Source organism: Bos indicus, chromosome 1, assembly GCF_029378745.1.
Source record: "Bos indicus isolate NIAB-ARS_2022 breed Sahiwal x Tharparkar chromosome 1, NIAB-ARS_B.indTharparkar_mat_pri_1.0, whole genome shotgun sequence".
Lineage (NCBI taxonomy): Eukaryota > Metazoa > Chordata > Mammalia > Artiodactyla > Bovidae > Bos > Bos indicus.
In genome coordinates this window covers 114,944,260-114,971,004 of record NC_091760.1, presented here as the reverse complement: position 1 = coordinate 114,971,004, position 26,745 = coordinate 114,944,260, and the positions used below count along the sequence as shown (strand labels likewise).

Here is a 26,745-nt window from a genome sequence, read left to right as displayed (position 1 = left end):
ATTAAAATCACCACAAGCCTTCTGTTGTAGGACAGGATCTATATATAGCAATAGGGCGATATTTTATTTATTTGGTAGTCCACTAAAGACCCATCAAACACCACAGTTCAGCATTCTGGGAAAGGCATTCATTATTAAAAACAAATGACCTTAACTAAAGAAACCATCCCAGTGCAGCACAGAGTTGAGGCCAGGCAACTGAGCCAGCTGTGTTTAACACACATTCCTGTACTAGTGAAAAGCAAAAGGCAAGGATGTTTTTTAAAAACTGCTCATCTAAAATAAAAAGGAGTTCTGAAAAGGATGAACATGTAAAGATGACCACAGACAAATAATATTTGTTGAATTAACTTCTTCTGTGCCCTCATTATGCTGCAGGAATGTATTGGGCAGTTTCATGTATGTGATCTTTCTGAATGCTGAAGGATTAACTTCCAAATTTGCCTTCACGGTTACCTGTAGTCCTGTTACTCACAACAGTTGGAGTCAGAACCTCAGTTCCCAGTCACACTTCCCAGGAACTCCACCAGGTTCCCTGTTTTTCCTGATGATATGCAGCTGGCTTCTCACAGAGTAAGGAATTCAAGAGACACATACAGCCCCGGATCAAAGTTCTAGTCTTTTATGACTTAACCTATCATGAAGCAACATATCATCACTTCTGGTCTATTGGTCATATAAGCCAACCCTGGTGCACTATGGGAGAGGCTGTTCACGTGTGAATGCCAGGATGTAGGAATAGTGGAAGCCATTTTGGAGATTGCTCTACCTCTGAAATTGAATTGACCAACTGTACAGCTAGAAAGTGACAGCCAAAATTTAAAAGTAAGTCTATCAGACTATGACTTTAGAACATCAGGAATCAATAAGTGTAAAAGATTATTTTTTTGCAGATTTTTGTGTAAAAAAAAGTTGAATTAACTATAACGTCATATCATATACACAACCAAACTTGAAGACAGGTAAAACTTTTTTATTTGTAATTTTCAATGAAAAGATAAGATTATGCTTATCTCTTATCTAGTATTTATTGAGCAGGAATTAAAAATTATGTGTAATTTTAATTGCCTGAAAAATTCTGAGTTTCTAAAGGATATTTCAGTATTTGAGGTAGACACTCTAGGCTGGCTTCCTAAAACCATTCTTTATTTATTTCTCGCTTGTCTCCCTTCGCTCTAAAAGGTGGATTAGTTTATTATGAATTACCCCAGCCTCTTTTGCAGCTATAAGGACATTCAATGCAGTACTGGCCAAAGAAATTTAACTGGAAGATTCCTGGAGCTTTTGTTTCTTGATGGAACGTAAAATCCTCCTGGCGTATCCTTGGTCAACCCTCCCACTCCCACTTTCTTCCAGCCTCAAAAACAGATTTGAAGTCTGGGACTCCATTTCTCTTCACTGAACTATTGAACAAAGCCTGGAAGAATTCCAGAATCAGACTTCTTGTTAAATAAAAAATAAAGCTGTATTTGTTTAGCCCCAAACCCTTCCTTGGGTTTCCAGTTAAGTGCAGCCTTAAGAATTCCTAATTCTTTTAGAGTGAGGTAGCATGACTTTACAAATAAAGTCAGAAATCCTGAGGGAAAAAGGGGTATTAAAAAGTTTGATGGCTCGTTAAGAAAACTTGCAAGTGTGTTCCGTCATGTCCAAGTACTTACGACACCATGGACTGTAGCCTGCCAGTCTCCTCTGTCCATAGAATTTTCCAGGCAAAAATACTGGAGTGGGTTGCCACTTCTTACTCCAAAGGATCTTCCTGACCCAGGGATTGAACCAAAGTCTCCTGTGTCTCCTACATTGGCACACAGATTCTTTACCAATGAGCAACTTGGGAACCCCAAGAAAGCTTACTTCTAAACAATTTCCATGTAACCTAAATTCCTACATACCTAACTGAGAAGTAAGACAACCGTAAGCATTTATTTTATTAGTATTATTTTGCCTTAATCTCTACAACAGTGCAGAAAGTCCAGTTCAGTTTGTTCAGTCACTCAGTTGAGTCCTACTCTTTGCCACCGCATGGATTGCAGCATGCCAGGCTTCCCTGTCCATCACAAACTTCTGGAGTGAGTTCAAACTCATGTCCATCAAGTCAGTGATGCCATCCAACTAATCTCATCCTCTGTCATCCCCTTCTCCACCTGCCTTCAATCTTTCCCAGCATCAGGGGCATTTCCAAGGAGTCAGTTCTTCGCATCAAGTGGCCAAAATATTGGAGCTTCAGCATCAGTCCTTCCAATGAATATTCAGGCCTGATTTCCTTTAGGATGGGTAGTTTGCTATCCTTGCAGTTCAAGGGACTCTCAAGAGTCTTCTCCTGCATCACAGTTCAAAAGCATCAATTCTTCAGTGCTCAGTTTTCTTTATGGTCTAACTCACATCCATTCATGACTACTAGAAAAACTATAATTTTGACTAGACAGACCTTTGTCAGCAAAGTAATGTCTCTGCTTTTTAATATACTGTCTAGGTTGGTCATAACTTTCCTTCCAAGGAGTAAGTGTCTTTTAATTTCATGGCTGCAGTCAACATCTGTAGTGATTTTGGAGCCCCCAAAAATAAAGTCTGACACTGTTTCCACTGTTTCCCCATCTATTTGCCATGAAGTGATGGGACCAGATACCATGATCTTCATTTTCTGAATGTTGAGCTTTAAGCCCACTTTTTCACTCTCCACTTTCACTTTCATCAAGAGGCTTTTGAGTTCCTCTTCACTTTCTGCCATAAGGGTGGTGTCATCTGCATATCTGAGGTGATTGATATTTCTCCCCACAATCTTGATTCCAGGTTGTGTTTCTTCCAGTCCAGCGTTTCTCATGATGTACTCTGCATAGAAGTTAAATAAGCAGGGTGACAATATACAGCCTTGACGTACTCCTTTTCCTATTTGGAACCAGTCTGTTGTTCCATGTCCAGTTCTAACTGTTGCTTCCTGACCTGCATACAAATTTCTCAAGAGGCAGATCAGGTGGTCTGGTATTCCCATTTCTCTCAGAATTTTCCACAGTTTATTGTTCCTCTAGGTACCTTCACTGAGGTAATTGCAAGGGTAATCCAAGAGGTACCCCCTACATTGGTAGATGCTACACCCCCTTTCTCTTTGGTGACCTTTGCCATCTTTGAATAACACTTATGAGCCTCAGCCATTTCTCCTCTTACCTCTGCAGTGGTAACTTGGTCCCTCACAGAACTGTGCATTTGCTGACCTGATTTACTGGTCCTGGGACGTCCTTTCTGGCTCTCCTGCATCTTAGAATGAAGCAGCTTCGGCTCAAGCTATGATTCTTGATACATAAAAGTCATATAAATTTGGCCTAATTTAATGTGTAGTTGTATACACTGATAAAAGCTTATTTGAATTAAATAGAATAAGAATAGTGTGATAGTTTAATATTTGGAAGATTACATGGGATGGTTCTAAAGCATCTGAGAATGTCCCCTGTGGCTTACATTGTACAAATGGTCCTCAGAAAATCTGAAATTGCCTTTTCTGTCACACCCAACCTCCTCTCATTATTTTTATTTACATTAAACAAGGGATCTTTTCAAAACCATAGGCTTTACCTCAGAATAACAAAATATTCTGTTTTCACACAATTATTCAGCTCACCCAGTGGAAATACAGTGGTATCTCTGAACATTATTTCTATCTCCCAGCTACCAAAATATTAAATAACTCCCTGGGTCAACCTATAGAAAACATGTTATTCAAGACAGGAAATTTTACTACATATAAGGTTTAATGAGAAAGATTTATCAGGTATGTAATATTCAGGAATTTCCATTTCACAGTTACATACACTTTAAAAATATTGCTTATGCCTAGTATTCTATTCAAGTCAAATACTGAGAACAGTTTAGAGAAAATCTCAGCCTGAAACGAAGTCAGTAAAATAATCTTTTTTTTTTCTTCTGATAAAGAATTTGCAGCCTCAAGGATCAGTCATTTCCCAAACATTCTGGGACACACTTTGGAAGTAGTGAGGGGCAGATTCCTTTTGAAACCTCAGGAAAAACTTTGGGCAAGAGAGATGGAAGCCTGGGTCCAGTTTGACAAAGGAAGCACGAATGTGTTAATGATGCAGAAGTCACAGCCTGGCTTTGAATGGTGCTGACACATCAAAGGGCACTGTTCACCACAGAAAGGAAGATCATTTCTGGACGGGGACAAACTGGGAGAAAGCAGCTGAAGCCTTTGATTTCCTGGTTAATGATGCAGGCCAGCAAGCAGCCCTTCTGTTCTCCTGCCCCAGGATCATGAATTTGAACCTCCTTCATCCCACCTTCAGAACAAACAGGCAAACAGCCCCAAGCCAGGCTGTCATTTGGGGCTTTGTCAATTAAATCACTTCCTGGGCAACATTAGCATACGTGAGAAATAGTCTCATCAGAATCCATTAAATAAGGAAGGGGAAAACTCTTTGATAAATAAGTTCTTAAGATAACTGTCTTATTTGACCAGTAGGTTATAGAATACCTGAGGTCTACATTAAGCTGTGTGTTAAAATAGTGAGAAAACTAGAATTAGTTTTTTATTTTTCAGATGTGAAAGTCACTCAGTTATGTCCAACTCTTGGCAACCCCATGGACTATACAGTCCATGGAATTCTCCAAGACAGAATATTGGAGTGGGTAGCCTTTCCCTCCTGCAGGGGATCTTTCCAACCCAGGGGTTGAACCCAGGTCCTCCCACATTGAAAGTAGATTCTTTACCAGCTGAGCCACAAGGGAAGCCCACTTTTCAAGTAATTCCATGGTAAAAAGACAAGAAGACTATTAACCAAAATGTTAAGTTTTTGTTTGGCGGTAATTTATTATTTTTTTTTTCTTTCTGCTTTATTATACATTTTAAATTTATTATGGTAAACAGAGTTTATCTAAAGAACAGAATACAAATATTTTTCTTATGGTAACAGGACACCCTGTACAACAGTGACATTTTCTAGACAGATATTCCACTACTCAAAATGATTCTCTGAGGTTAGGTACCCAAGGTTTTATTATAATTTAGCATGAAATAGAGAAACTCAAGAGATTACATAGTTAAGAAAGTTTCATGAGTTTATTTAATTTCCCATTAGTAATGGAACTTTTAACCACGTTAAGTCACAGTTTTTTTAAAATATTTTCACTAAAGGTATGGGCATATGGGAGATGGGAAGATAACTTTATAATTACTTATTTGTATGTATTGAGAAAAAGCCTTCAGAAATTTTAACAGAATCTGGTTGAACAGACTCAAGAGGAATTGTCAGTATCCTTCTTAATTAAAAACAAGATGAACTGGCATCTTCATGTAACCCAAATTTAACAGCTTCATGCCATGTGCTGCACAGTTGCTGTTAGAAAACAGTTTGATTTCTACTCCTATTCCCAAACCCACACTTGGCCTCCCTTCCTTCAACAGGTGCCTTATCATTTTTATTTCCAGAGAGAAGGTTATCTGCAGTTTGAACGCTTATATTTTCACCTTATCCATTCCAGTTTTTAGGTCTTTTGGCTCTTCTTCTTTCCTGTACAAGAAGAAAGATGTTTTGCCAGCCTCACCACCAGAGTTTTCAGACACCTCCTCTGCCCTCTCCTCAGAAACTTCTATTAAATGGATATCCTACTGCTTGGATTTCAGTCTCTCCATCTTTACTGACATTGAATTACTACTGAATAGTTGACTGAATTATTTTTCAATTGAAAAGCAAGCCAAAATGTAACCATAAAAAGACAGACAAAATGCTAGAGGAAAACACTAGTATTTATAAATACTTATATACCACTACTTATATAAATATCCTGAAAAGTGAGACAAATTTCTACTTGTAGCATGAAATTCAAAAAGAAAACCCCAAAATAAAAAGGTCAATAAATTCAAATACGGTATATTTTAAAATATTAATGAAAAAGCACAAACAAGGACTAATAACAAGTTAATAGTTATTTGCAGTTCAGTACAATTCAGTCCCATCACTTCATGGGAAATAGATGGGGAAACAGTGGAAACAGTGTCAGACTTTATTTTTGGGGGCTCCAAAATCACTGCAGATGGTGACTGCAGCCATGAAATTAAAAGACGCTTACTCCTTGGAAGGAAAGTTATGACCAACCTAGATAGCATATTCAAAAGCAGAGACATTACTTTGCTAACAAAGGTTCGTCTAGTCAAGGCTATGGTTTTTCCAGTGATCATGTATGGATGTGAGAATTGGACTGTGAAGAAAGCTGAGCGCCGAAGAATTGATGCTTTTGAACTGTGGTGTTGGAGAAGACCCTTAAGAGTCCCTTGGACTGCAAGGAGATCCAACCAGTCCATTCTGAAGGAGATCAGCCCTGGGATTTCTTTGGAAGGAATGATGCTAAAGCTGAAACTGTAGTACTTTGGCCACCTCATGCGAAGAGTTGATTCATTGGAAAAGACTCTGATGCTCAGAGGGATTGGGGCAGGAGAAGGGGACGACAGAGGATGAGATGGCTGGATGGCATCACTGACTCGATGGACGTGAGTCTGAGTGAACTCCAGGAGTTGGTGATGGACAGGAAGGCCTGGAGTGCTGCGATTCATGGGCTTGCAAAGAGTCGGACACAACTGAGTGACTGAACTGAGCTGAACAATTCAGTCACTCAGACATGTCCAACTCTTTGCGACCCCACTGACTGCAGCACCCTGTCCATCCCCAGCTCCTGGAGCTTACTCAAATTCATGTCCATCAAGTCGGTGACCCATACAACCAATCTCATCCCCTTCTGTCATCCCCTTCTCCTGCCTTCAATCTTTCCCAGCATCAGGGTCTTTTCCAATGAGTCAGTTCTTTGCATCAGGTGCCCAAACTATTGGAGCTTCAGCCTCAGCATCAGTCCTTCCAATGAATATTCAGGCCTGATTTCCTTTAGGAAGGGCTGGTTTGATCTCCTTGCAGTCCAAGGGACTCTCATGTGTCTTCTCCAATACTACAGTTCAAAAACATCAATTCTTCGGTGTTCAACTTTCCTTATGGTCCAACTCTCACATCCATTCATGACTACTAGAAAAACCGTAGCTTTGAGTAGATGGACTTTTGTCGGCCAAGTAACATCTCTGCTTTTTAATGTGCGGTTTAAGTTTGTCATAGCTTTTCTTCCAAGGAGCACGCATCTTTTAATTTCATGGCTGCAGTCACCATCTGCACTGATTTTGGAGCCCCAAAAAATAAAGTCTGTCAATGTTTCCATTGTTTCTCCATCTATTTGTCATGAAGTGCTGGGGCTGAATGCCATGATCTTACTTTTTGGAATGTTGAGTTTTAACCCAGCTTTTTCAATCTCCTCTTTCACTTTCATCAAGAGGCTCTTTAGTTCCTCTTCACTTTCTGCCATAAGGGTGGTGTCATCTGCATATCTGAGGTAATTGATATTTCTCCCAGGAATCTTGTTTCCAGCTTGTGCTTCATCCAGCCTGGCACTTCACATGATGTACTCTGAATATAAGTTAAATAAGCAGGGTGACAATATTCAGCCTTGACGTACTCCTTTCCCAATTTGGAACCAGTTCTTTGTTCCGTGTCCAGTTCTAACTGTTGCTTCTTGACCTGCATACAGATTTCTCAGGAGGCAGGTCAGGTGGTCTGGTATTCCCATCTCTTTCAGAATTTTCCACAGTTTGTTGTGATCCACACAGTCAAAGGCTTTAGCACAGTCAATAAAGTAGAACTAGATGTTTCTCTGGAACTCTTGCTTTTTCGATGATCCAGTGGATGTAGGCAATTTGATCTCTGGTTCCTCTGCCTTTTCTAAATCCAGCTTGAACATCTGGAAGTTCACAGTTCACGTACTGTTGAAGCCTGGCTTGGAGAATTTTGAGCATTGCTTTGCTAGCGTGTGAGATGAGTACAATTGTGCGGCAGTTTGAGCATCCTTTGGCATTGCCTTTCTTTGGGATTGGAATGAAAACTGACCTTTTCCAGTCCCGTGGTCACTGCTGAGTTTTTCAAATTTTCTGACATATTGAATGCAGCACTTTCACAGCATCATCTTTTAGAATTTGAAATAGCTCAGCTGGAATTTCATCACCTCCATTAGATTTGTTCATAGTGATGCTTCCCAAAGCCCACTTGACTTCACATTCCAGGATATCTGGCTCTAGGTGAGTGATCACACCATCGTGGTTATCTGGGTCATCAAGATCTTTTTTGTACAGTTCTTCTGTGTATTTTTGCCACCTCTTCTTAATATCTTCTGCTTCTGTTAGGTCCCTACCATTTCTGTCCTTTATTGAGCCCATCTTTGCATGAAATGTTCCCTTGGTATGTCTAATTTTCTTGAAGAGATCTCTAATCTTTCCCATTCTATTGTTTTCCTCTATTTCTTTGCATTGATCCCTGAGGAAGGCTTTCTTATCTCTCCTTGCTATTTTTTGGAACTCTGCATTCAGATGGGTATCTTTCCTTTTCTCTTTTGATTTTCACTTCTCTTCTTTTCTCAGCTATTTGTAAGGCCTCCTCAGACAATCATTTTGCCTTTTTTGCATTCCTTTTCTTGGGGATGGTCTTGTACATGTACAGGTACATGTACAATGTCATGAACCTCCATCCATCATTCCTGCACTCTATCAGATCTAATCCCTTGAATCTATTTGTTACTTCTACTATATAATCGTAAGGGATTTGATTTAGGTCGTACTTGAATCGTCTTGGCAATGGCACCCCACTCCAGTACTCTTGCCTGGAAAATCCCATGGACAGAGGAGCCTGGTAGGCTGCAGTCCATGGGGTCACAAAGAGCCAAACACGACTGAGTAACTTCCCTTTCACTTATCACTTTCATGCATTGGAGAAGGAAATGGCAACCCACTCCAGTGTCCTTGTCTGAAGAATCCCAGAGACAGGGGAGCCTGGTGGGCTACCGTCTATGGGGTCACACAGAGTTGGACACAACTGAAGTGACTTAGAGTTAGCAGTGAATCATCTTATGGTTTTCCCTACTTTCTTCAATTTAAGCCTGAATTTGGCAATAAGTTGATGATCTGAGCCATAGTCAGCTCCTGGTCTTGTTTTTGCTAACTGTATAGAGCTTCTCTATCTTTGGCCACAAAGAATATAATCAGTCTGATTTTGGGAAGCCTGGCTTGGCTTGACCATCTGGTGATGTCCACGTGTAGAGTCATCTCTTGTGTTGTTGGAAGGAGGTATTTTCTGTGACCAGTAAATTCTCTTGGCAATACTCTGTAAGCCTTTGCCCTGCTTCATTTTGTACTCCATGCCCAACCTTTCCCTTTACTCCAGGTATCTTTTGACTTCCTATGTTTGCATTCCAGTCCCCTATGATAAAAATGACATCTTTTTTGGGTGTTAGTTCTAAAAGATCTCATAGATCATCGTACAACTATTCAACTTCAACTTCTTCAGCATTAGTGGTAGGGGCATAGACTTGGATTACTATGATAATGAATAGTTTGCCTTGGAAATGAACAGAGGTCATTCTGTCATTTTTGAGATTGCACCCAAGTACTGCATTTTGGACTCTTTTGTTGACTATGAGGGCTACTCCATTTCTTCTAAGGGATTCTTGCCCACAGTAGTAGATATAATAGTCATCTGAATTAAATTCACCCATTCCTGTCCATTTTAGTTCACTGTTTCCTAAAATGTTGATGTTCACTCTTTCTATCTCCTGTTTGACCACTTCAAATTTACCTTGATTCATGGACCTAACGTTCCAAGGTGCCTAGGCAATATTGTTCTTTACAGCATTGGACTTCCATCACCAGTCACAACTGGGTGTTGTTTTCACTTTGGCTCCCTCTGTCTCTTTATTCTTCCTCGAGTTACTTCTGTGCTCTTCTCCAGTAGCATATTGGGCACCTACCGACCTGGAAAGTTCATCTTTCAGTGTCCTATCTTATTTCCTTTTCATACTGTTCATGAGGTTCCCAAGGTAAGAATACTGAAGTGGTTTGCCATTTCCTTTTCCAGTGGACCATGTTTTGTCAGAACTCTCCATGACCCATCCCTCTTGGGTGGCCCTACACGATATGGCTCATAATTTCATTGAGTTAGACGAGGCTGTGATCCATGTGGTCACATTTATAAATACTTACATAACACTAGTTTTATAAATATCCTGGAGTGTAAGACAGCTTTATACTTGTGGCATGAAATTCTGAAAGAAAACCCAAAAGAAAAAAGTCAATAAATTCAAATAGAATATTTTTTTAATATTAATGAAAAAGCATAAACACAGGGTAATAACAAACTAATAGTTATTTTCCAAGTATGTGATTATCAGAGGTTAATATCCTTATTATATAACATAACTATAATACATAGTCAACAATTATAAATCAATAAGAAAAAGTTGAGAAGTCCAACAAAAGATGGGTGCTACTTTAACTATTGAAAACAAATTTAAAGTACATGTGTAAAAATATAAATCTGTGTATTTCATAAGTTATAAAGAATTTCCTAAAGTTATATATAACTGTGTTTATATATTCACTATTTGAGTAGTATTTCACTATAGATTAAAGGGCTTCCCTTGTGACTCGGCTGGTAAAGAATCTGCCTGCAATGCAGGAGACCTGGGTTTGATTCTTGGGTTGGGAGGATCCCTTGGAGAAGGGAAAAGCTATCTACAGGCCTACTCTAGTATTCTGCCCTGGAGAATTCCATGGACTGTATAGTCCATGGGGTTGCAAAGAGTCAGACAGGACTGAGCAACTTTCACTTTCACTATAGATTGAAGTCAAGAGTTATGGCTATATCCAATGACAGATTATTACCTAATTTTGATTATGTGTTTGGCCTCCAGCAACAAATGAGGATATTTTGTTAATACATAGTTTAGAGATTGGCAAACCATGAGCCTGTGGGCCAAATGCAGCCCACCACCTGTTTCTATAAAGAAAGTGTTATCGATCTCAATCATGTGCATTTATTTACATATTGTCTATGGCTGCTTTTATACTGCAGGGGCAGATTTGAGTAGCTGTAAGAAGAGATGGCAAGAATACACAGAAGAACTGTACAAAAAAGATCTTCATGACCCAGATAAGCACGATGGTGTGATCATTGACCTAGAGCCAGACATCCTGGAATGTGAAGTCAAGTGGGCCTTAGAAAGCATCACTACGAACAAAGCTAGAGGAGGTGATGGAATTCCAGTGGAGCTCTTTCAAATCCTGAAAGATGATGCTATGAAAGTGCTGCACTCAATATGCCAGCAAATTTGGAAAACTCAGCAGTGGCCACAGGACTGGAAAAGGTCAGTTTTCATTCCAATCTCAAAGAAAGGCAATGCCAAAGAATGCTTAAGCTACAGCACAATTGCACTCATCTCACACGCTAGTAAAGTAATGCTCAAAATTCTCCAGGCCGGGCTTCAGCAATATGTGAACTGTGAACTTCCTGATGTTCAAGCTGGTTTTAGAAAAGGAAGAGGAACCAGAGATCAAATTGCCAACATCTGCTGGATCATGGAAAAAGCAAGAGAGTTCCAGAAAAACATCTATTTCTGCTTTATTGACTATGCCAAAGCCTTTGACTGTGTGGATCACAATAAACTGTGGGAAATTCTGAAAGAGATGGGAATACCAGACCACCTGATCTGCCTCTTGAGAAATTTGTATGCAGGTCAGGAAGCAACAGTTAGAACTGGACATGGAACAACAGACTGGTTCCAAATAGGAAAAGGAGTTTGTCAAGGTTGTATATTGTCACCCTGTTTATTTAACTTACATGCAGAGTACATCATGAGAAACGCTGGACTGGAAGAAACACAAGCTGGAATCAAGATTGCCGGGAGAAATATCAATCACCTCAGATATGCAGATGACACCACCCTTATGGCAGAAAGTGAAGAGGAACTCAAAAGCCTCTTGATGAAAGTGAAAGTGGAGAGTGAAAAAGTGGGCTTAAAGCTCAACATTCAGAAAACGAAGATCATGGCATCCGGTCCCATCACTTCATGGGAAATAGATGGGGAAACAGTGGAAACAGTGTCAGACTTAATTTTTCTGGGCTCCAAAATCACTACAGATGGTGACTGCAGCCATGAAATTAAAAGACGCTTACTCCTTGGAAGGAAAGTTGTAACCAACCTAGATAGCATATTCAAAAGCAGAGACATTACTTTGCCAACAAAGGTTCATCTGGTCAAGGCTATGGTTTTTCCTGTGGTCATGTATGGATGTGAGAGTTGGACTGTGAAGAAGGCTGAGCGCCAAAGAATTGATGCTTTTGAACTGTGGTGTTGGAGAAGACTCTTTGAGAGTCCCTTGGACTGCAAGGAGATCCAACCAGTCTATTCTGAAGGAGATCAGCCCTGGGATTTCTTTGGAAGGAATGATGCTAAAGCTGAAACTGCAGTACTTTGGCCACCTCATGCGAAGAGTTGACTCATTGGAAAAGACTCTGATGCTGGGAGGGATTGGGGGCAGGAGGAGAAGGGGACGACAGAGGATGAGATGGCTGGATGGCATCACTGATTCGATGGACGTGAGTCTGAGTGAACTCCAGGAGTTGGTGATGGACAGGGAGGCCTGGCGTGCTGCAATTCATGGGGTTGTGAAGAGTTGGACATGACTGAGTGACTGATCTGATCTGATCTGAATGGAGATGTATGGCTCACAAAATCTGAAATATTTACTCTCTGGCCCAAACTAAAGTTTGCCAACTGTTTGTTTAAAACATTTAGCTTACATGAAACATGGAAATGTTTGATAAGTTTCCTAGGATCACTCCTTTGTAATAATTCTATATAATTATATTCTACATGGCAATAAGGTTTTTTTAAGGACATAAATTCCTTAAGAGAAAGGATTTGGTTTTTATACTTCAGGGGTAATATGTTCACGTTGCCATAGTTGAATAATAGGCCAGTACTCTTTCTTTTAAATGTAAGTTTTAAAACAAAGAAAGAAAAAAATCTTCAGAATAACAAACTTCTACGATAGAACTAAATACAATAATCATAAAATCATTTAAACAGCCTGAATTCTGCAGTTCTAGTGTTATCTTCCTAAGATATCACCACAGATCCTTTTCTGAAACTTTCTACCACAAGATAGTGTAACTTCAAGAAAAATAGAAACCCCTTTGGCAGATTCCTTAAAACAAGCCTGACAGCTAATGGTAATTTACAGAGGAAGCTTCCTCTGCCTCAATATAGACTCTCATTGTCTCCATCAAAACCACAAAGTTTGAAGGATTTATTGGAACCCCTGCTGCAGAAAGAATGATAGGCTTCCTCCAGCATCAGGGGAAATGATGGATTTTTGTCCCTGCAAGAGAAAAGGAGACTCTTTTAATTTTGTGGTTGGTGACAAAAAAGCAAGTGAAAGTTCTTTTGTTTTTTTAACTATTATTTTATTGAACTTTGGTTGATTTACAGTGTTAGTTACTGATGTATAGCAAATTTTTCAGTTATAGAGAGATATTTTTTTATAATCTTTTCCATTATGGTTATCATAGGCTATTAAATACAGTTCTCTGTGCTATACAGTAGGACCTCATTGTTTATCTATTCTGTATATAAAAGCATACATCGGCTAACCCCAACCTCCCACTCATTCTTTCCCCATGGCAACCACCAGTCTGTTCTCTATGTCCCTGATGCTGTTTCCTGGATTGGTTCTTTTGTGCCTCATTTTAGACTCCACATATAAGGGTTATCATATGGTATTTGTCTTCCTCTGACTTATTTCACGTAGTGTGACAGTCTCTTGTTGCAGCCGTATTGCTGCAAATAGCATTGTTTTGTCCTTTTTTATGGCTGAGTAGTATTTTATTGTATATATGTACCATGTATCTTTATCTATTCATCTGTTGTTGGACATTTAGGTTGTTTCCATGTCTGGGTTATGTGAATAGTGCTGCTGTGAACATGGGTGCATGTATCTTTTTTAGTTATAGTTTTGACTGAAATAGAGGAAAACAATAGAATGGGAAAGACTAGAGATCTCTTCAAGAAAATTAGATACCAAGGGGACATTTCATGCAAAGATGGGCTCAATAAAGGAGAGAAACGGTAGGGACCTAACAGAAGCAGAAGATATTAAGAAGAGGTGGTAAGAATACACAGAAGAACTGTACAAAAAAGATCTTCATGACCCAGATAACCAGAATGGTGTGAACACTCACCTAGAGCCAGACATCCTGGAATGTGAAGTCAAGTGGGCCTCAGGAAGCATCACTATAAACAAGGCTAGTGGAGGTGACGGAATTCCAGTTGAGCTATTCCAAATCCTGAAAGATGATGCTGTGAAAGTGCTGCACTCAATATGCCAGCAAATTTGGAAAACTCAGCAGCGGCCACAGGACTGGAAAAGGTCAGTTTTCATTCCAATCCCTAAGAAAGGCAATGCCAAAGAATGCTCAAACTACCGTACAATTGCACTCATCTCACACGCTAATAAAGTAATGCTCAAAATTCTCCAAGCCAGGCTTTAGCAATACATGAACCGTGAACTTCCAGATGTTCAAGCTGGTTTTAGAAAAGGCAGAGGAACCAGAGATCAAATTGCCAACATCTGCTGGATCATCGGAAAAGCAAGAGAGTTCCAGAAAAACATCTATTTCTGCTTTATTGACTATGCCAAAGCCTTTGACTGTGTGGATCACAGTAAACTGTGGAAAATTCTGAAAGAGATGGGAATACCAGACCACCTGACCTGCCTCCTGAGAAACCTGTATGCAGGTCAGGAAGCAACAGTTAGAACTGGACCTGGAACAACAGACTGGTTCCAAATAGGAAAAGGAGTACGTCAAGGCTGTATATTGTCATCCTACTTATTTAACTTATATGCAGAGTACATCATGAGAAATGCTAGGCTGGAAGAAGCACAAGCTGGAATCAAGATTGCTGGGAGAAATATCAATCACCTCAGATATGCAGATGACACCACCCTTATGTCAGAAAGTGAAGAGGAACTCAAAAGCCTCTTGATGAAAGTGCATGAGGAGAGTGACAAAGTTGGCTTAAAGCTCAACATTCAGAAAACTAAGATCATGGCATCTGGTCCCATCACTTCATGGCAAATAGATGGGGAAACAGTGGCTGACTTTATTTTTCTGGGCTCCAAAATCAGTGCAGATGGTGACTGCAGCCATGAAATTAAAAGACACTACTTGGAAAGAAAGTTATGACCAACCAAGACAGCATATTAAAAAGCAGAGACACTACTTTTCCAACAAAGATCTGTCTAGTCAAGGCTATGGTTTTTCCAGTGGTTTTGTATGGTTGTGAGAGTTGGACTATAAAGAAAGCTGAGAGTAGAAGAATTGATGCTTTTGAACTGTGGTATTGGAGAAGACTCTTGAGAGTCCCTTGGACTGCAAGGAGATCCAACCAGTCCATCCTAAAGGAGATTAGCCCTGGGTGTTCATTGGAAGGACACATGCTGAAGCCGAAACTCCAGTACTTTGACCACCTAATGCGAAGAGCTGACTCAGTGGAAAAGACCCTGATGCTAGGAAAGATTGACGGCAGGAGGAGAAGGGGAAGACAGAGGATGAGATGGTTGGATGGCATCACCAACTCAATGGACGTGGGTTTGGGTGGATTCCAGGAGTTGGTGATGGACAGGGAGGCCTGGCGTGCTGTGGTTCATGGGGTCACAAAGAGTCGGACACGACTGAGCAACTGAAGTGAACTTGACTAGATATATGTCCAGGATTAGGATTATTGGATCATATGGTAATTCTATTTTTGATTTTCTGAGGAAGCTCCAACCTCCACAGTGGCTGAACCAGCTTACAGTCCCACCAACAGTGTAGCAAGGGTCCATTTTCTCCATACCCTCTTCAGCATTTGTCATCTGTAGACTTTTTCATGATTGCCATCCTGACCAGTGTGAAGTGGTACCTTGTTGTAGTCTTGATTTGCATTTTTTAAATAATTAGTGGTATTGAGCATCTATTCATGTGCCTATTAGCCATCTATATTTCTTCTTTGGAAAAATGTTTGTTTAGGTCTTCTGCTCTTTTTGGATTGGGTTGTTTGTTGTTGTTGTTGTTGTATGAGTTGTTGGTATATTTTGGAAATTAAACCCTTGTCTGTTGCATAATTTGCAAATATGTTCTCCCATTTATGGTTTCCTTTGCTGTGAAAAAGCTTGTTAAGTTTGATTAGGTCCCATTTGTTTATTTTTCTTTTTATTTCTATTGCCTTCAGGGACTAAGAAATTGGTATGATTTATATCAGAGAATGTTTTGCCTGTGATCTCTTCTAGCAGTTTGATGATGTCATGTCTAGGTTTAAGTCTGCAAGCCATTTTGAGCTTATTTTTGTACATGGTGAGAGGGTGTGGTCTGACTTCATTGATTTATATCTCGCTGTCCAACTTTCCCAGTACCACTTGCTAAAGAGACGGTCCTTTCCCTATTGTATATTCTTGCCTCTTTGGTGAGGATTAATTGACTGTGGGTTCAGTTTGTTTTAGTCACTCAGTTGTTTGGCACTCTTTGTGACCCCATGGACTGCAGACTCCAGGCTTCTCTGTCCATCACCAATTACTAGAGCTTGCTCAAACTCATGCCCATCAAGTCGGTGATGCCATTCAACAGTCTCATCCTCTGTTAGCCCCTTCTCCTGCCTTCAATCTCCCAGCATCAGGGTCTTTCCCAATGAGTCAGTTCTTCGCATTAGGTGCCCAAAGTATTGGAGTTTCAGCTTCACCATCAGTCCTTCCAATGAATATTCAGGACTGATTTCCATTAGGATTGAATGGTTTTATCTCCTTGCAATCCAAGGAATTCTCAAAAGTCTTCTCCAACTCCACAGTTCAAAAGCATCAATTCTTTGGCACTCAGCCTTCCTTATAGTCCAACTCTCACATCCATTCATGACTACTGGAAAAACCATAGCTTTGACTAGACAAACCTTTGTTGGCAAAGTAATGCCTCTGCTTTTTAATATGCTATCTAGCTTTTCTTCCAAGGAGCAAGCTTCTTTTAATTTCATGGCTGCAGTCACCATCAGCAGTGATTTTGGAGCCCCCTCCCCCGCAAAAAAAAAGTCTGTCACTGTTTCCACTGTTTCCACTGTTTCCCCATCTATTTGCCATGAAGTGATGGGACTGGATGCCATGATCTTAGTTTTTTGAATGTTCAGTTTTAGCCTAGCTTTTTCACTATCCTCTTTCATTTTCATCAAGAGGCTCTTTAGTTCCTCTTCGCTTTCTGCATATCTGAGGTTATTGATATTTCTCCTGGTAGTCTTGATTCCAGCTTGTGCTTCATCCAGCCCAGCATTTCTCATGATGTACTCTACATAGAAGTTAAATAAGCAGGGTGACAATATATAGCCTTGACGTACTCCTTTCCCAAGTTGGAACTAGTCTGTTCTTCCATGTCCAGTTCTAACTGGACATGTTGCTTCTTGACTTGCATACAGATTTCTCAGGAGGCAGGTGAGGTGGTCTGGTATTCCCATCTCTTGAAGAATTTTCCACAGTTTGTTGTGATCCACACAGTCAAAGGCTTTGGCACAGTCAGTAAAGCAGATGTTTTTCTGGAACTCTCTTGCTTTTTCAATGATCCAGTGGATGTTGGCAATTTGATCTCTGGTTTCTGTGCCTTTTGTTTTTTTTTTTTTTTTGTGGTTTAGTCACTAAGCCATGTCCGACTATTGTGACTCCATGGAATGTAGCCTGCCAGGCTTCTCTGTCCATGGGATTCTCCAGGCAAGAATACGGGAGTTCTGTGCCTTTTCTAAATCCAGCTTGAACATTTGGAAGTTCATGGTTCCCGTACTATTGATACCTGGCTTGGAGTATGAAGTCTTGCCTGCAGATGTATGGGTTTATTTCGGTCTCTCTATTCTGTTCTGTAGACCCATATATCTGATTTTGTGCCAGTGCTACAATGTTTTGATTACTGTAGCTTTGTAGTACTGTCTGAAGTCTGGGAAGTTTATGCTTCTTGCTTGCTTGTTCTTCACTAACCCTTGGCAATCCTGGGTCTTCCATGTTCCATAGTAATAGAATTATTTGTTCTACCACTATGAAAAATGTCATGTGTAATTTGATAGGGATTATATTACATTTGTAGATTGCTTTGGATAGAATGACTATTTTAACAATATCAATTCTTCCAATCCAAAAGCATGGAATATCTTTCCATTTCTTTGAATAATATTGTTTCCTTTATACATGTTTTATAGTTGTCAGCATATAAATCTTTCACATCCTTGGTCAGGTTTATTCCTAAGTGTTTTATTTCTGGGGACATAATTTTAAAGTAAGTAAGTAAGTGAAATCACTCAGTCATGTCCGACTCTTTGCGACCCCATGGACTGTAGCCCACCAGGTTTCTCTGTACATGGGATTCTCCAGGCAAGAATGTTGGAGTGGGTTGCCATTTCCTTCTCCAGGGGATCTTCCCTACCCAGGGATCGAACCCGGGTCTCCCGCATTAAAGGCAAACACTTTAACCTCTGAGCCACCAGGGAAGCTTTTTTTTTTTTTTTTTTTTTGCATTCCATTGGATATTTCATTGTGGTGTAAAGAAATACAGTTAATTCCTATATGTTAATCTTGTATCCTGCTTCCTTGCTGAATTCATTTATTAGTTCTAATAGTTTTTGTATGGAGTCTTTAAGTTTTTCTGTATATAGTATCATATCATCTGCATATAATGACAATTTTACGAGAAGAAAGCACTTTTTAATGGATCTAAGGCATTGCTTCTATTCCTGCTGTATTTGTTTCTGTGGAATGCCAGAATATTGTGTAACTGTGGTTTCAACTATGAAAAATAGGATCAATGAAATCAATTTAAAATTTCCCTTGAGTGAGAATATATTCATCACATAAAAGTGGTGCTCTAAGCCCATTTTGTTCTTTTCTCTACAGATCAGTGTCTCAGGCAAGTCTCAGACTCTATAGAAAAGGTCAGGTCATTTAGCTTAGAAAAGATTTTTCTTTTAAGAAAAATCATGTAAAATAACAACAGTAGACCAAACCATTAGTAAGAGTCTATGATAGAACTCAAGTTGTGTGGTAGTTGCCTATGTTTGTGTAACACTTCAGCCCAGGATAACATTTTTATGGAGTTATGAGTGGTTTTTATTATCAAAAATAACACAGTACATTAACATATATGGTGAAATCATATTTAATTCTAATCTGATAGCCTTGAGATGATAGTAATTTTGATTTTTCTATTTCTTTATTTGGGCCTATCAAAAAGTTTGTAAAAAGCTTGGCTGATTTTAAGAGATTATTTTAAAAATTTAACTCACCTACATTTTCCTATGAAAAATAACTTTAAGAGGAGAAAAAAATCCAATCAGAGTACACATAAGGGGCAAACAGTGAAATTATAAAATCAGGCATACATTTGTCTCTCTTTAATTACCATGCTAGAATTTTAGAACATTTTTTAAGATATAAAATCTCATTACAAGGAATACAAACCATTGTTCTTACAAGTTGGCTGCCTAAAGTGCAATATGAAGAGTATGAAATGATGACGGTTTGGCTGACTAATGAATATTTTTAGGGGCATAACTAGTGATTATTTTTTAAAGACCACTGATAAAATAAAACATCTTAAGCCTGCTTGTGGGTGCCTGGTTATAACATGTTCAGGTACTTAACAAATATTTACTGAGAACTCTGAAAGGCACAGTCAGTCTTACAGCAACATCCCTTTAAAATAATGATACATGGTCACTCTCAACTCCTGATATTTTCAAAATTAGAATTTTTTTAAAGAATTATTTATCTACAGGTCAAGCCAGCTAAAACTATGAACATGATGAAATAAACCTCCACTTTGTATAAATGAAGAGGACAAATGGGTACTTATTTTCTGGAGGACTTAGAAGATTCATGTTGTAGCAAACCCTCTTAATTCTTTGAAGGCCCAAAACCAGTGTCACAGAAGCTCACTGTGTGAGCAAGGCCAGGCAGGGATCACCGGGTATATAATAGTCAATACCAAAGATTAAGTAGTTCTTAATCTGTTAGCCTTTACTTCAGATCGTTTTCTAGAGGTGTCTTTTGTGTGTTATCTGCACAAACATTTAATATCTTCAGAGTAAGAGTTTATCTACTGGGTGCTTTGGTAGTTTTTCCCAAATACTCAGAACCACACCAGACAGCATTGGCAGTGTTTCCATCCATATAAGGGTAGACTTTATCACTCCAGCATCTTTAAGACTCAGGGAGACTGAAACATTAGTATTTTACAGTTTTCTAAGGATACAGGAAGTGTTTTGTCTCACCAAGAATTAGTATATCTTTTACCACAAAGAGAGTTTGGGAAAGGGATAAAATGCCATTCATATACCCATAAATAGTTAACTGAGGGACTCCTGTGTAGGCACTCTTACTGGGGGAAGGACAGAGGTGGCTCCAAAGATAAGCCATATATGGACTCTGACCTCAAGGAATTCACACAGTGACACAATACAAACATGTAAATGATTATGGTACAGGATAATTGGATATGACACAGGATTATACCATAAGGAAGGTACATAAAGACTCCTAACAAATTTCACAGGAAGAACTGATCCACTTTAAAAATTTGTGCATCAGTAATTTCAATCATTACTTCATTTTGAATCACAAAGCCCCAGTGGAAATCTTTCTGAGGGAGACTATCTGAGTGTAATAAAAATTATTATCAAAGAATCCTTAATGGGAAAGATTCAAAGTGTGGCAACTCTTTGGTACCAGAGAGGCCACCAAGATTCAAAAATACCCATCTGCATAACTACCCAGAATCCTGAAGATGGTCTCTTCTAGATACGGCTGTCAAGACACCTGGGTTGTAATTGTCATGAATATATGGTGCACTGCAGCTTTAAAAGCATATTTCCATCCATTATTTGCTAATTATTATCCCTGAGTATAGGCTGGCACCTTGAAAAGGGGCAGCCAGGACTCCAGGGTTCTAATTCTGCTCAGTGGCTGTGATGTAAAATGGAGCATTTGGTCATCAGATACTCTCCAAAGTTCCTTGGGTAGCCCGGTGGGTGGGGCAAACTTTATTATCACCACTTTAGAGATAGAGAAACTAAGGTCAGGAGCAACTTGAGGGGCTTGCCCAAGGTCTCACAAAATAATTGATAAGTAATACTTGAGATTAGACACCTTGCCCATAAGGACAAAGTATTTTCTACTATATCGTACTCAGAACCACACCTAATTTCTGTGGGCTAGAGGACAGAGGCCCAGGTAGCATTACTCTAGTTATATCAGTTATAAATCAAGATAAGTGAAGTCGCTCAGCCGTGACCGACTCTTTGTGACCCCATGGACTGTAGCCTACCAGCCTCCTCCATTAATGGGATTTTCCAGGCAACTATAGAGTGGGCTGCCATTTCCTTCTCCAGGGGATCTTCCTGACCCAGGATCGAACCTGAGTCTCCCGCATTGCAGGCAGATGCTTTACCGTCTGAGCCACCAGAGAAGCCCTAAAATCAAGATAACACAAGTGTTAAAATATGATATGTCCTCCCACCTTGACAAATACTTCTTTGAAAGACCTGGGTGGTCAGGTGTGAATCACAAATTCTTAGACTTCTCCAAGAGCCAGGCTGGAAAGTGGCAGGGAAGAGAAAGCTGACTGGAAGGCACCCCTCTTTCTGCAGTTAAGTGGGGGCCCATAGTGCCTGGGAGGGCACTCCTTAGTTCATGGGTCCAAGCACCACCCGCACTCCAACAAAGACCCATTCCTGCACACAGGGGTGAGTTCAGAGATCCAAGAAGATCCTAGAAGAGGGTTTGGTACTATTTGGGGAGGGGATTCCAGAATTCTGACCACCTGGGGCATGGTCTGGACGTGGGTTCTAGCCCCTTAACCCTGTGGGAAGGGGCACTGTCAGAAGAGTCAGAGGGTGGACATAGGTCCCTCTAGCTTGGGCTTAAGAGCCAGTCTGTTCATACTACCTCAAAAGTCAACCTAAGAAAGGGTACAATCTGGAAACTTTCTTGTTAGAAAATAGTATTCCTAATAGTTACAAGACCAGATTCTGCACCCAAACACCTGGGTCAGGATCCCAGCGTGACCACTTATGCTGTGAAATTTCATGCCAGTTATGCCAGTTAGGCGACATCTTAGGATCTCAGTTTCCTCATTTTTAAAATAGGTATAATTACTATTTTTATGAGGAGTAAACAAGATAGCACATGTAAAACACCTGGCAAACATTAAACTGGGTAAATGCGAGGTTCGCTCCAGCTATATTAGGTGAGTTTGCCTTGAAAGGTTTCTGGAGAATTATATAAGGGTTAACTAGCGAAGCACTCTGATAACCCCTCTCTCCACTAAATAGCGGAGCCAGGAGCAGGAATGGGCTCCGCCCACCCAAGGCATGGGCTGCTGCCCAGGACCCATTGGGTCCCATGGCCAGGACTTTAAGTTGCAGCTGTGCATTCTATGAGCTATAGCTAGAGGTTCAAAGAAGGTTAACTGGCAACGCGGCCCTGAGTCACAACGGGACCAAGGCACTGAAACCAAGCATTAGCACACCATTTCTTTTATCCCTCCAATGCAGATGGTTAAACCAGTGAGAAGTGGCGTCGACAGGATACCAAGCCAGGGTTGATGAAGCTCGGTCCCCGCCCACCCCTAAACCCTGGGGCTCACGCTATCATAACTTAGTCTTTTGACAGGTCTTGACATCTCTCCTCCGCGAGAAAGGAGAGACCTGGAACAAGCCAAGGCATCTCGCTGGTAGCTCCTGTGAGTAGGAGCCAAGCCCAGTTTAGCGAATGCCCGCCCCAAAGCAAAGATGTTTACCAAAGGCAAGCCTGGGCATTCCCCCACCCCACCGGGTGAGCTGAATTCAGTGTGGCCCATTTCCACATCCTAGCCCCTCCCCCTCCCTGGGGAAAATTAAAAAAAAAAAACCACCTTGGAAACTTTGCCATTTCTTGAGGACCAAGAACTGTAACCAGCTCCCTTTAACGGACAGTCGTGACTGGGCACCGAGAAGTCAGACTTGAAAACACCAACAAAGGACTATATTTAGCTCTGAGCTCTCCGCCTAAATTCCTTTTATTTTTTTCACTTTTAGCTTCAAAACGACTAGGTTGGGGAAGTGGGAGGAAGGGGGCGGGGGAAAGCAGAGAAAGAACAGCTGTGCCTCCGCCTCTCAACTCAATCTCTATAAATAACCAATCATGAGCGGAGGCTACTTTTTAGCCAATGAAGCAGCCCAAACTGATAAAACCTTGGCAGTAGCCAATGGAAGAACATTCGAGGGTGTGAGATTTGCGCCCCAGGACCAATGGGTCCTGAGTCTGGGAGAGGTAATTTGAGCTGGAGCGTGGGTGTGCAGGGCACAAGCTTCCTACTTCCAAACCCCCAAACCTACTCCGCCCACTGAGCATGCCCTGACTAGCTACCGGCACCCGGGCTGATTGTGGATCGGGTTGTGATTCACTCCCCGGGTTTTGGCCCTAGCCGAGTGGGGAGGTGGGTGGGGCCTTCTGAGTCCCAGCCTGGAGACAGCCCTGATCAGTAGAGGCTGCCCATTCCCTCATGCGGACAGGTTTCAGGCCGAATGTTCCTGTTTTCTTTGTCTGAAGGATGAAGTGCGAGGAGAGTCCGCCAGAGAAGGCTGGGTAGAAAGGGCCACGTCTAGAGTGTGGAGAAATGCTCCTCCCATAGAAGAAAATGTTTCTTTGGATCTCGGCCTTCGGGACGCACACCCGCCGGGGGCTCGGGGAGTGGAGTCCACAAGCTTTGGATAAAAGGAGCGGCAAGAGACCAGCCTGTTCCCGGGGTGGTCCACGGCGCCCGTCCTCTTCTCATAGAGCCGGGATTCCTATGCACTAAAGCCAGGTCGGCGAGGGAACGTGGCCTTCGTCCTCCCTCGAACTGTCCCAACCAGTCTCTTAACACCCATACACCCCCACACATTTTTCCGGCTCCTATACTAGTGCCTATCCCGAATCCGCTAGTCTTGAATCAAATCACTAGCTCCGCCTACAACCCCACCCCCGTCCGGCCCCCCGGAAAACCAGGAGCCGGGGAGCCGGGGATCCGGGGGGCGGGGCCGGCAGCGGCGCACTGGGCATGCTCGCCAGGGCGGGGCGGGCGGGCTGCGCGCGGCGAGTAGGAAGCCCTCGCCCCGCGGAGGCTGCGGGAGAGAGCTCTAAGGGCCGCGGCGGTGGGCGCACGCTCTGCGGGGACTCATGCCACGCGCGTCCCGGCCCGGCGCGCAATTAGCAGCCGCCTCCGCAGCCCGCCGCCGCCGCCTCCTCCTCGCCTTCCTGGGCTGCTGCGGAGAGAAGCTGCAGCCCTCGCCTACCACCGGCTGCCGGCATTGTCCTCCCGATCCGCCGCCCAGGCTGCTGCCGCCGCCGCCGTGGGCTGCCCCGGGGCCCCGGACCCGCGCTGCAGGGACTCGCCGCCGCGCCGGCCGGCCCGGCGCTCGGCCCCCGCTTGGTGATTTCCGCGTCCTGCGTTCCTCGGTCATCTCCTGAGTTTTTCCTGCATAGCTGAGGACAGAGAAGTCCAGCCACCAAGCCCAGCTTTCCTCCGGTGCGCAGCCCCGACGGGGCCGTGGCAGGCGCAGCGAGAACGCCGACGGAGCCATGAGAGAGTACAAAGTGGTGGTGCTGGGCTCGGGCGGCGTGGGCAAGTCCGCGCTCACGGTGCAATTCGTGACCGGCTCCTTCATCGAGAAGTATGACCCCACCATCGAGGACTTCTACCGCAAAGAGATTGAGGTGGACTCATCGCCGTCGGTGCTGGAGATCTTGGACACGGCAGGCACAGAGCAGTTCGCATCCATGCGGGACCTGTACATCAAAAATGGCCAGGGCTTCATCCTCGTGTATAGTCTTGTTAACCAGCAGAGCTTCCAGGACATCAAGCCCATGCGGGACCAGATCATCCGCGTGAAGCGGTACGAGCGCGTGCCCATGATTCTCGTGGGCAACAAGGTGGACCTGGAGGGCGAGCGCGAGGTTTCATTCGGCGAGGGCAAGGCCCTGGCGGAGGAGTGGAGCTGCCCCTTCATGGAGACTTCGGCCAAAAACAAAGCCTCGGTGGACGAGCTGTTCGCCGAGATCGTGCGGCAGATGAACTACGCGGCGCAGCCCAACGGCGATGAGGGCTGCTGCTCGGCCTGCGTGATCCTCTGAGGCGCCCGCGGCTGCCGCGCGACAGCCGCGCTCTGCGCACAAAAGCCAAACGCACCCGACTCTTCTAAATGTGATTTCTCTTCTTGCTTTGAGATTGGAGATGACTTTGCATCGGCTGGGGGTTCTTGGCGCCCGACTGGCCGCGGTGGTCGCGTCCCCCGCCTCTCCCCGGTTTCCGAGGGGTTGTCCCGTCATGACCATCCGAGTCTTGGTGGAAATGTGGATCTTTGCAGCATGTACGTTTCTCATTGATTTTGGTTGACGCATATTTCCCCATTGAAGCAGCCCGTGGGGCCCTGTATTGGCGGCTTGACACCGGCAGGCGAAAGTTTCAGTCTGGAAAAAAAAAAAGAGAAATGGGGTGGGGGCGGAAGAGGACGGGGAGAAGGTGGAAAAGGGGGGATTTTTTGTTTTTGTTTTTCTGTCAACAGCCGTTTTTTTTAGTTCCAAGTTTCAAAAACACGGAAGGAAGTCCGGGAGAACCAAATGAAGGAGCAGGAGGAGAGGAAGAAACTTTTGTTTTTTCCTTGTTTTCCAGGAGTAGCTGGAAATTAAGATCGGGTTCCTTTTCTGCCAGCTTGGAAAGGCAACCCCGTGACTGATTTCGATTCTGAGGATGTCTATGCAAAGTTGGATTCTTGTTACAGTGTATCCAATCTGAAGTATTGCACATCTGAACTGGGACTGTTAACACTGATGCCAATACAGTGTGGGGTGCCAGAAAGTGTCTGCTGATAATTTGTGGGGGGAAAAAATCTATTTTGTTTACCTACTGTATCAAAGGGGAGTCTGGGGGAGAACGGTAGTATTTTTTTTTATCAGCTGTGAAAAAAAAATGTTACAGATCTGCACATTTTTGTGTGTACTGTTGTGTGTGTGTTTTTTTAGATTTAGCTTTTTGTTCGTATTGGTTGGCCATACATGGTTTTGATGGCTAGCTCTTTAAACTACAGTACAGAAACTTCGCAATGTGATTCAGGGCCCCCAGCACCCCTGTGTCTGCAGAGTGCCTTCAAAACTCAGCTGTTCCAGCCGGTGCCAACCTGTGAACTTCCCACCAGATCCCAGAATCTTGTTATTCCTCCCCCAAACTACTTCCCAGTTTACTTTTAATAATCTTCCTGAAGGATCCAGGACAATAGGGCCTGTTGTTCAGTGAATTCTTTATTCTTTCCAGCCTTTAAAATGTAATTTACTTGTAATGCAATGGGTTATTTTTTTTTTTTTAATTTTTTGCTTCATTTTGTTCCAATGTTCAGGTATTTAGCTCCCCTTTTATATAATTTTTTTTAATTTTTGGTTTTCTGTTTTAGGGTGTTCCTCCAGAAGCACAGAGCAAAATTTTACTGTTGTGATGTACCAAGAGAATTCTAACAATTTGTAATTTCTAATTCCATACACGCGGTTAATCATTGTCTCTTCATTTTAAGATTTTTAATACAAATGTCATTTTTAAAGAAACAAATCCAAACTATTGTTTGTGTTTCTGTGTTTCATATTCAGTGATTTAATACAGCATCACGGCTGAGGTGGACAGGGGCAGGTGCCTGATGCCCCCAAGAGTGGTTTGTTAGATTTTGAAGAGAGAAGTGTCAGTGACAAGTTGGGAGACATTACTCCCAACTCTTTAAACATGAAAAATAATCATCAAGGTCTAGGAATCCCTCGGGTGTGGC

At 42.1% G+C, this 26,745-nt stretch overlaps 1 protein-coding gene across 1 annotated transcript; it reads left to right on the top strand.

Moving 5' to 3' along the window:
• Positions 1-24,018: 24,018 nt before the first annotated feature.
• Positions 24,019-26,543, top strand: RAP2B (RAP2B, member of RAS oncogene family). Its single transcript, XM_019960640.2, has one exon. It carries the CDS (start codon positions 24,518-24,520, stop codon positions 25,067-25,069), a length of 552 nt encoding a protein of 183 aa, XP_019816199.1. The 5' UTR covers positions 24,019-24,517; the 3' UTR covers positions 25,070-26,543.
• The last annotated feature ends 202 nt before the right edge of the window (positions 26,544-26,745 follow it).